Source organism: Lytechinus variegatus, chromosome 2 (assembly GCF_018143015.1).
Source record: "Lytechinus variegatus isolate NC3 chromosome 2, Lvar_3.0, whole genome shotgun sequence".
NCBI lineage: Eukaryota > Metazoa > Echinodermata > Echinoidea > Temnopleuroida > Toxopneustidae > Lytechinus > Lytechinus variegatus.
The window spans coordinates 38226541-38238402 of NC_054741.1; the positions used below are offsets into that span (position 1 = coordinate 38226541).

Genomic DNA, 11862 nt, shown 5'->3' on the forward strand with positions numbered 1-11862 from the left:
TAAACTTGCGAAGTTATGATGGTAATTCAACAGATATCCCCATTATGGCCAAAGTTCATTGACCTTTGACCTTGGTCATGTGACCTAAAATGCGCACAGGATGTTCAGTGATACTTGATTATGTCCAAGTTTTATGAACTAGACCAACATACTTTTAAAGTTATGATGGTAATTCAACAAATACCCCCCAATTCGGCCAAAGTTCATTGACCCTAAATGACCTTTGACCTTGATCATGTGACCTGAAACTTGCACAGGATGTTCAGTGATACTTGATTACTATTATGTCCAAGTTTCATGAATCAGATCCAAAAACTTTTTAAAGTTTTGATTGTAATTCAACTGATACCCCCAATCGGCCAAAGTTCATTGACCCTAAATGACCTTTGACCTTGGTCATGTGACGTGAAACTCATGCAGGATGTTTGGTGATACTTGATTAACCTTATGTCCAAGTTTAATGAACAAGGTCCATATATTTTGTAAGTTATGATCAGGCCTCTACAAAAAATGTTTTCGTCACTTGCCCTGTTGGGCAAGTGATGAAAAAATTTGCTTGCCCGATAGAAAAAACTGCTTGCCCAATTTTTTAAATAATTTTTTCATTATGACGGCACTATTATTTTTATTAAGGTATACAAAATTACAATTGAGAATCATGTCCAGTATAAAAGAACACACATTGAAAAGGATATCTTCAGCAACGTAGGCCTGAGTCTTAACGTTTATTTTGGAGAAAAAAAAATTGATGTTTTATGGGCATTTAAGGTTTTAAAACACCCTTCAACAAAAGTTGCTAATATTTCATATTTTGCATCTTTAAATCCACGAAACGGCTACCTGCTTAGGCTACCATATTTCCTTAGAATTGCTTTCATTTACCGTAGTTGGAAACTATAAAGAAAGCCAGTGAAAAATGTTCAGCTCTTTATTGTTCAGCTCTTAATTAGTTGGAAACCATCAAGTCTTTACTTCATCATTTTATGATGTTGCACTCGGTCAATAATTTTTATCTACATGTTTTCACATGCTACTTTTTTTTTCTATTTTGAGGAATACCTGTTCACTTATTAATGAATTATTACTAACATTGTTTAATATTGTATGATTTTTAAGTAATTTTTTTCACTATATGCTTAGAATCTTGGGTGTGTGTGTGGGTGCGTGTGTTTGTGTGGGTGTGACTGTGAGTTGAACTTTGATATAAATGAATTCAATATCTAATTTCTACTTCGCCTATTCCAGTACAATAACCTGTACTCGGCCATGTAATGAAGGCCCACATACCCTAACTTTTCCTGAAGTTCTTTGAAAACGCAGACTTCTACGAAAATTGCATTTCTCTATGGGGGAGTCTAAATTCGGTGAGAATGTATTCATTAATAACTTAAATATACATGACAATGAAGAAATCATCAAACTTTATTGGAAGTTTTGAATAATATACCCGAAATGTAAACTCTGAAACAGAAAATCACCATATTTGAGGCCTTTACTGAGCGAATTGTCCCCCAGAGCTCTGGCAGAGAGACAGAGCTCAGACTGGCTAGCTAGTATGCGCACTTGGACCCAGGGTGACCAGACGTCCCGTATTTCCCGGGATTGTCCCGTATTCTGCTCCTTTGTCCCGGCGTCCCGACAAACCCTTCCCGGGACGCATATTTGTCCCGTATTTAAGAATTTTGAACAAAATGTAGTTAATACATTAACAAGTGATGAATTTCCATCAAATAACCAACAGATGACGAAGCAGATATAACAATGAAACTACTGTAATTTGGAGATGTAATCGGTGGAACAAATTATTGAGTTTTCATAACTAGATCTTGTTATTTCAGCTTTCGTTTTTAGTCTTGTGTACGATGCCGGTATGTTTCATCTAATTTTTAAATTTGACAATGTTTCACTTTGAAATTTTATTATCTAAAATATTTTCGCTTTTCAAAATTCTAAAAATGTATTACAAAGCACCAAATATCATTATGATTTTTGTTAAATAACTGGATTTTTTGTTTGCTTGAAGTTTTAACTTTTTTCTCTTTCTTTGTTCATCTTTATATCCTTCCTGCTTGCCCTTTTTTGTTCCATCTATCTTTATTTCCGATCTTTTCTTCCTGAACCTTTCTGTCTCTCTCTGTTTATTTGTCTTTCTTTCCTTCTTTCTGTTACTTTCCTTTATTAAATTTCCATTTTTTATTTCCTGAATTCAATCTTTCTTTCCTTAAAGGACAAGTCCCCCCAACAAAAAACTTGATTTGAATATAAAGAGTAAATCAACAAGCATAACACTGAAAATTTCATCAAAATCGGATGTAAAATAAGAAAGTTATGGCATTTTAAAGTTTCGCTTCATTTCAAAAAACAGTTATATGCACATCTCGGTCGGCATGCAAATGGGGAACTGATGACATCACTCAATACTATTTCTTTTGTATTTTATTAAATGAAATATTTTTATTTTCTCATCATTGTCATGTGAAATGAAGTGACATTCCTCCCTGAACACGTGGAAATTTATTATTTTAACATTTTGTGCTTCAAGCAAGGAGGTCCCAATCGTCAAAATCGTAAAAATTGAAATATTGTATAATTCAAACAATAAAAAACAAAAGAAATAGTGAGTGACATCATCGACTCTCTCATTTGGATGTACGTTGGCTCGTTCATATAATTATTTTCTTAAAAATAAGCAACACTTTGAAATGTCATAACTTTCTCACTTTACATCCAATTTTGATGAAATTTTCAGCATTGTGTCTGATTTTTTTCTATTTATTCAAATCAACATTTTTCGGATGTGGACTCGACCTTTAAACTTTTCTTTGCTTCCTTCTCCCTTTCTATCTTTTTTTCGTTCTTTCTCTCCTTCCATTAGTTTCTCTTTCTTTCATTCTCTCTTCCCTTCATTCTTTCCTCCCTCTCTTTCCTCCTTTCTTTCATTATTTATTTTATATTTCCTTTTAATTCTTTTCCCTCATCATTCCTTTCCCTTCCTTCCTTTCTTCCTTGTTTTCCTTCCTTCCTGTTTTCTAATTTCTTTTCTTTCTTCCAAAGAATGAATGAAACAATTTTTTTCCTTAATTCGTTCTTTCCACCTCTTTTTCTTATTTTCTTTTTTTTCCTTTCTCTCCTTTATTTTGTTTTTCACACATATATTTATCCTCCCTTCCTTTCTTTTTCTTTCTTTCTTTCTTTCTATATTCATTTCAAAGAATTAGGGAAATCTTTTCTCTCTCTTTCATTCTTACTTTCATCCTTCTTTTATTATTTGTTTCATCCTTCTTTTATTCTAACTTTCTTTATTTTATCTCTTCATTTTCCCCTTCAGTTCGTTTTCTTTATTTCTTTTAAATTCATCTCTTTTCTTTTGTCTTTTCTTCCTCTCCTTCATTCTTTCGTTTACCCTCCCTTTCAATTCTTTATATTTTTCACAAGTCTAACAATGTGTATCTTTGTTGATCCTTTTTGTCGATTGTCCCGTATTTGATTTTGTGAAATCTGGTCACCCTGCAGGAGCCTCCCGCCGGCCTTGTAAAATAGATGGAGCTTTGTTTGATGATTTATTGTCTGATATTTACCTAATCCCCTCAAAAAGGGAAACAAATGAATTTTAAGTTATAATTAACAAATACGGCAAGTTATTTTGGATGTTAATAGGCCGTTTTGAAAAGCAAAGCCGAATGACATGACAACTCACCAATGCGAGGTTACTCGACTCTGTGATTTATTTCCTGTGTAATTCTAATTCTTTTATCACAGAATTGTGATATCGGAAGGGGGAAAATGTGCATTAGAAATTGCACATGGTGGTAGTCATAATGGACCCCTATACTACATTCAACTGTTTCCCGGCCATTGCGTTGATTTTTTCATACCTGGTACCATGTGTATGGAAATACGTGGTACAGAAAAAATAACGCAATTTCGGAATTTGAAACTCCGCTACTCGCTATTTTTTAAGGCTTGTTCATGATTTTGAGTGTGGATTTTGGATGATTTATGGAAAAACGAGGTACGGTACAGAAAAAAAGACGCAACAACCACTTGCCCGATCGGGCAATTGACTTTGAGAAGTGCTTGCCCGCACGTCATTTTCACTTGCCCCGGGCAAGCGGGCAAGCGGGTTTGTCGCGCCCTGGTTATGATGACATTTCAAAAACTTAACCTCAGGTTAAGATTTTGATGTTGATTCCCCCAACATGGTCTAAGTTCATTGACCCTAAATGACCTTTGACCTTGGTCATGTGACATGAAACTCTAATAGGATGTTCAGTAATACTTGATTAACCTTATGGCCAAGTTTCATGAACTAGATCCATATACTTTCTAAGTTATGATGTCATTTCAAAAACTTAACCTCAGGTTAAGATTTGATGTTGACGCCGCCTCCGCCGTCGGAAAAGTGGCGCCTATAGTCTCACTCTGCTATGCAGGTGAATAAAAACCAGGAATTTACTTTTACAATATCCCATGAAACTATAAAAGTGAACCCCCATTCATCGCAATTATGTTAAGCTTATCAAATGTTGGGAAAAGTACCCCCTCCCCGAAAAAAAAAAAATTGTCTGATACAAACAATTAGGTACTTGGTACATGTAAGTACATACATACATGAATAATGCATAATAATTTCATAGTAATTTTTTTTTTGCACGAAGGGAATGCAACTTCCTTCATTATTTCATAAAGTAGTTTGTGAAATAAACATTTTAAAAGTCAATAGCAAGCTCCTTCTGAGTCTGGTGTGATTAACTAAGTGAAAGACTTGAATTACAAGAATACAATATTTCGTCACCATAAAATTGACCACATCTGCATTTGGGCAATTCCATGGAAAATGTTCACTTTAAAAAAAATTAAGTTTCAGATTTCACTTAAGCAGTCAAATTTTCTTAAAAAGTAATTTATAAAGTTTCAATTTCCAATAGAAAAATCACAATATTGATAAAATTTTGTAGTTTTTCCATCATCAAAAAAATAGAATAGTAAATTGCAAAACCTAAAAACATGTGGCTATTTTTAAACAATTCATCTTTCCTGTCTCTACTAAAATAAAATAAGGTCCCAGAGATCTCTTAACTTTTGAATAGTTGATTGTTTACATCAACAGAAAATCATTATTAAATTTTATGCCATTCATCAATTTTAGAGAAATCGATCTTCAGATTTGTTTGATTCCTTTAACATTATCAGTATCATGTCCATTACATTTTTCACTTTAAGTTTTCACAGCTTATAGGAAATTTGTCTGAAGGTACTGGAGATTCAGATTTTATGTTAGAATTAAACCCCCTACCATGTGTAGCAATCATTTTCCCTTACCACTTCTCATTTTCATAAAAATGGCGTAACGGACATAGAGCGTGATCGGTTCATCACGGACGGACATTTGAAAGATTTTGAAAGTTTTGAAGGCTTGTAACAAATTAGGAATAAGATGAACAAGGTTCCTTTGTGTTTTATAGTGAAGGGTTACAGGGTAGGACAAAGCATGCTGAGTGATGAAATAAGTTGCCATGGTTACCTACAAACATAGGTATCCACTAAATGTGCCATATCACGGACGGACATGATAAAATTGTGGTTTTTAGAATTTTTGTACATTTTTATTGTTTCTATCTAAACGGCTTAACATTGACCAATAATTGTAAATGCAACTAACACTTGGGTATGTTAGCTTCTATGTTCAGCATATTGAATTCTTAACCAATATCAAACATCCGAAAGAATTGCAAATATTTTCTATCATGGACGGACATCTCGGACGGACGTCGCGGACGGACGCAATCAAAATACATTGGAAGTACCCTGTAAGAAGTTCTTAATACTTTTTTTGGGGAAAAATGCTATTGTATTGACGATTTGTACATATTTTAATATTATTAAACAGTATTAGTTGCACAATCAAGTTGCTACAACTTCAATCAAGTAGCTGCAATTTGATTTAAGATGTAGCAACTTGATTTCTGTGCTAGACGCACAGTATAATCTAGACAACACAGTTCTGGTCAAAATCGAATAAGAATATTGTCTTTTTAATTTGCAGAATACTAGTTGGTTCCAAATCAACAGCTAGTCGATTAATGATCACATTGATACAAGTATTTTTATGATCATGATGATTTTAGGCATTAATTTTCCAAGAGCAAAGATTTTTTTTAAAGGTCCAAAAACTAAATCGAAAAGATTGACAGGTCGCTGATCCTTATGCTTGTTTGTTGGATCAAGTATGACACAAGACTTGTAAAGGGCTCTCTTCAAATCCATCTTTTGCACATATCAAAGTGGAGACACCCCACAACATCAACACAAAACAGCCCTCATGTATTTAGCCACAATTGAAATTGATATACCAATCTAAAGCTTATTAAACTTCTAAACACTGCAGTGCAAGCTTTATGCATTTCACAGTTCACCAGATAAGCAGTTTGCTTAAATCTAGCTCCAAAATGGACTTTGAAAAAAGTTATTCATGTACTTTTCACAAGCCCCAAGACGGTGATGTCATGTTCTATTAGAAGCATTGTGAATCCATAGGTTTGTACATGGAAAAATTGATTTTTCTGCTTATCAGATTATGCATTGCATTTTACTTTCTTCTTTTCCATCACTTTCTGCAAGCTTGAATTGATGAAATCTACAGCTTTGGACTTGTTTTTGCCATATTTTATTTTATTCCTGATTTTTGGGCATATACATGTAGCTTTGCAACTCTATCTGCATTCCAATGTTTAACAATTTTTCCTGACAATATAGCCCCAATAATGGCCAAACAAAGATATCACAAAAATGGTGAAGAGTTGTAGGTTTATTCCATTTGAGTTTTGAAAAAATTCTAAGACCCACTTTTCACTGCAATTAGAAACTAAAATTAAATTCATAATCTGCTCAGCAAAGTTTTTCATTTGCATGTATGGATCATTTCACAGTAATTTGCTTATATTACTCGCTTGTCTGTCCGTGATGAAATTAATGTCCGTCTGTGATCATTTGTGATTGATTTATGATATGCATAAAATGTATGGATTTTAGCTATGTTCAAATAAAATGATGTACAGACTACAGTGTCTACACTGTAGAGCTGCCAACTTGGATTAAAAAATTACTTGCTTTGGCCGATAGATATAAGGAATCGTAAAATATTTGTTTTCATCAATAAATATCATATAAATTACTTCACTATATTTATCAACCGAAACAAATATTTTACGAATCGTGATATAATCAGCAAATGCAAGTTCTCTCTCCGGAATGTTTCATCACACTCACCGATATCTGTTCAACTCAGAGGAAGTGATTTGTGCTCTTGTAACTCTATTTATTTAACAATCAGTGGCGTACCTAGGATTTTTCACAGGGCATCAGGCAGGGTGACCAGACGTCCCATATTTCCTGGGACTGTCCCATATTTTACTTCTTTGTCCTGTCGTCCCGCGTCCAACAAACCCTTCCCGGGACGCCTATTTGTCCCGTATTTCAGAATATTGAACAAAATGTATTGAATAGTAACGAATTTTCATCAAAATAACCAACAGATGACGAAGCCGAAACAATAAAATTGATAAACTTTTGCAAGTTCTGCGGTGATTTTCTTGCTAACCCAATACATCGCAAACGAGCTGGCCTCCTGCCATTGTGTGACAGGCTATACTAGCTAGGCATGTAGGATTTGAGCAGATTCTCTCCACCAAACATGCCAAAATAATCACAAAATCAGCGGCAAATTTGTATGACTATATTATGGATTCTCAGATTACTGATTTGGAGATGTAATCTCGGAGGAACAAGTTATTGAGCTTTCATAACTGGATCTAGTTGTTTCAGCTTTCGTTTTGAGTCTTGTTGTGTAGGATGCCGCGATGTTTTTTAAGTAAAAAAATCATTTTGAAGTATTATTCATTTCTAAACATTTTTTTTCATTTTAAAAATATATTTCAAAAACACCAAATATCATTATGAGTTTTGTTAGATTGGATTTTTTTTTCTTTATTTCCTTTCTTTCTTTTCTTTCCTTCTTTTTCATCCTTCTATCCTTCTTGCTTGCCTGTTTTTGTTCCATATATCTTTATTTCGTATTTGTCTTTCCTGATCCTTTCTCTTTGTGATCATTTTTCTTTCTTTCCTCCTTTTCTTACCCATCTTCTTTATCAAATTTCCTTTTTTACATACTTTCTTTCTCCCCCTCCCTTCCTCTCCTTTTTCTTTTAATTCTTTCTCTTCTTCCATATTGTTTTCATTCCCTCCTCACTTCAATTCTTCCTCCCTCTCTTTCCTCCTTTTTTCATTCTTCATTCTACTTTTCCTTCCAATTCTTTCCCTTATTTCTTTCTCTCCCTCCCTCCCTTAATTCCTTTCTTCCCTCCTCCCTTACTGCTTCTTTTTTTCTAAGAATGAAGGAAACATGTTTCTTTCCTTTATTCTTTCTTTCCTCCTCTTCCTTTTTCTTACTTTTTTTTCTTTCTCTCCTTTATGTTGTCTTTCACAATTGTATTCTTCTGCCATTCCTTTCTTTTTCTTTCTTTCTGTATTTAATTCAAAGAATAATGGAAACATTTTTCTCTTATTCTTTCTTTCATCCTTTTATTCTAACTTTCGTTTATTTTTTTTCCTTCATTTACCCTTAATTTTTTCTTTCTTTCTTCTCAATTCATCTCTTTTCTTTCTCTCCTTCATTCTTTCATTTACCCTCCCAATTATTTTTAATTTTTCCCAGGTGTAACGCTGTCATGACTGTGTAGCCTTCTTTGTTGATCTTTTTTTGTCGATTGTTCCGTATTTCATTTTGTGAAATCAGGGGGGAGGGGGCAAAACCGTCTGCCAAAAAATTTAACAAGCAAAAAAAAAACACAAATAACGTTTGAGGATTTCATACCAGAAAAAAATTGACAAGTTAAAATAAATCTTCAACTTCTTGCCGGGGGGGGGGGGGGGGGAGGGATAGGTACCTTGCATGGTTTGTGACTAGTCAGTCTGCCCCCCCCCCTTCCCCATACTAGGTACGCTCGTGTTAACAATGCAGCAACCAGAATTAGAATTAGCCCCAGGATCAGCGGGGCCGGAGGAAAAAGAAGTTCTTACCGTAAAATGACACAATTGACAGCATGTGGGACTGTAGACTCTATTTTGTTTCTATAATTTATTATACCCATTTCACAAACAAAGATTGGCAAAGATTTCTCTTACCTTTTTTCAAACGATTTCATAATAAGCCATGTGATCAGAGGCAGATTTTCCTTCTCGTTGTAGGTTGGAAGCAAAATTGAATACTTATCAGCTTTAGATCGTGGCATTTTATTGGATATTCTGTTACCGTCGGTGAAACGTCTTTGCCTTCGGTATACCACGTCCTCACAATAAACCACAACTATCGTAGCTTTAAAGGGAAAGTTAACCCTGACAAACATTTGATTGTAAAAATAGCAGAAAAATAATTATTGCCGAAGGTTAATTTGAGAAAAATCCTTCAAAGAATAAAAAAGAATTTTAATTGCTTGATTTGTGACGTCATATTCGAGCAGCTTTCCTACATATCGAAAGGTAAAAATCAATAAAAAATGTAATTTCTCAGACAATTTAAAATCCTTCCATCTGCATTCATTCCTTTCTCATATTTTCAGGATTAGCTTTTAGTATCGTCCTTCAAAATTTAACAATTTTTACGCATAAGTGGCCATTATCATTATGGCGCCCTTTATTGCAAAGTTATAGTAAAGTGGCAATAATTTCCTTGTTTTTATTCATTTCAGCCTTGCTATCTTTTTTTTCATTGTTTTGCCAACTGTATCACCCAACATAATTCAATAGTGTTGTACTCAACTACTCATATCAGTGACAACTACTTTATAGGTCAAATCCACCCCCAGAAGTGTTGATTAGAAAAAATCAAACTATCATAACACTGAAAATTTCATCAAAATCGGTTTTAAAATAAGTTAAGACATTTTAAAGTTTCACTTATTTTTCACAAACAATGTCTAAATAACTGACATGCAAATGAGATGGCTGATGATGTAACTCAGTCACTATTTCTTTTGTGTTTGCTATTGTTTGAATTATACAATATTTCATTTTTTACATATATATAAGGACCAACTTGATTGAATCATATAGTATTAAACAATGTTAATTCCACATCATGAAGGAATTAATCGTTGTTTCACTCGACAATGAGAAAATTAGAATACGTCAGATCTCATATAATAAAATACAAAAGAAATAGAGAGTGGATAATGTCATCAGTTTCCTCATTTGAATATCGACCAGAATGTGCATATAACTGTTTCGTGAAATTAAGCGAAACTTTAAACTGTCATAACTTTCTTATTTTACATTTGATTTAGTAATAAAATTTGAAGCAACTATAATCCAGTTTGGACATACAACAAGCAAAGAGAACAAACAAGTCCAAGTTATTCATATTTTATTGAATAGAGCTCTTTCATGACAAAGTATTACTGCTAACATTGGGCCAAATAGAAAAATCAAGATCTTTGGTCCATTGATATGAAAGATATCCATACCAAACAGTTTGAGTGGTCTTCTGATGATTAAACCTTGGTTTAACCCTAATTTCAAACCACACTTCAATGGAATGCTGGCCTTCATAATATTCTATATTCATGGCGATTTTAATATATCAAATTAATTCATATTTTTGTTTATTCCTATTCTTCCCAATTCACCCATATTTTTTTTTGGGGGGCACACGCTTTTCAAACAGAAGAATAATCTGAATTGGTGAATGAGGACACAACTGGTGCTCCAATAAAGTGTGGTTTAAGTCAATTCACGTTAAACTAGAAATATACATGTATAATATATTGCTTTACTAAAAGCTGTATAATCCAGGGCTGTACTGTAGGAGGGGGAGGGGTGAACCAAATAGAAACGAACCAATTTAAACAGCAAATGAAGAGGGAGGCAATTTTGAAAAGTACCTATATATAACTTCTGTTATTTTATGTTGGCCCCCCCCCCCCCCTTTCTCCCATCAAGTTGCCCTGTCAATACTTTTTACTGCACTCCTTTGAAAGGCAAATTCATCAAATAATAGAGCTTCTAAATCCCTGAGTTTTAATGGTTTATTTTTCATTTGGTCCAATGCCAATTTGTCCAATTGCCAACTCATCTACTATCATTTGGTCTACCATCAGTTGGTCCAATATCCACATGGTTGAATTGCCATTTCGTCCTCACATCATTTTGTCTAATAACCAGTTGGTCCAATAGCCATTTAGTCCATATTTTGTCTAATTATACTTAGTGTTAATTGGGCAAAATGAATTAAAATAAGCTGAATATCAGACCAACTGGTTATGAAACCACATTATGCATATGTTATATTCTACTTTATTACTCCCAAGTTTAAACTATGAGATTCTTGCCTGGGTGAATTCTATAAAGCTTCAACTTGACATGTTTGTTATACAAAAGGAAGCAATTTGTATCATTTGTAATGCCCATCCACAGTCTCATACAGGTCCCTATTCTTGGAGATAATTGTTTTAAAGGGGAAGTTCACCCTGAAGAAAACTTCGTTTTAAAAATAGCAGAAAAAATAGTAAAAAATATTGGTGAAGGTTTGAGGAAAATCCGTTAAAGAGTAAGAAAGTTATTAGAGTTCAAAGTTTTGGATTTGTGACGTCATAAACGAGCAGCTGCCCCATTTGTTATGTAATATAAAATGCATGAATTTCAAATTTTGTATGGTTCCAGATGACTTAATTTTGTTTTCTATTCATGATTGGGTGTGAAATGATTTGTCTATTGGTATACAAAAGGTACAGTGAAATCCATTTTCAATTTTCTGAGAAAATGACATTTCCTTGATTTTTTTACCATTCACTATGTATGAATGCTGCT

The 11862-nt window shown here is 33.7% G+C and overlaps 1 protein-coding gene across 1 annotated transcript in view; it reads right to left on the minus strand.

Annotated features, from left to right (window-relative positions):
* Positions 1-9354, minus strand: part of LOC121408048 (dolichol-phosphate mannosyltransferase subunit 1-like) — a 35856-nt gene extending 26502 nt beyond the window's left edge. Inside the window, exon 1 of the mRNA XM_041599362.1 lies at positions 9184-9354. Within this exon, the coding sequence (XP_041455296.1) occupies positions 9184-9290 (107 nt within the window). The 5' untranslated portion in view covers positions 9291-9354. The remainder of the gene's footprint in view (positions 1-9183) is intronic.
* Between the last annotated feature and the right edge of the window lie 2508 nt (positions 9355-11862).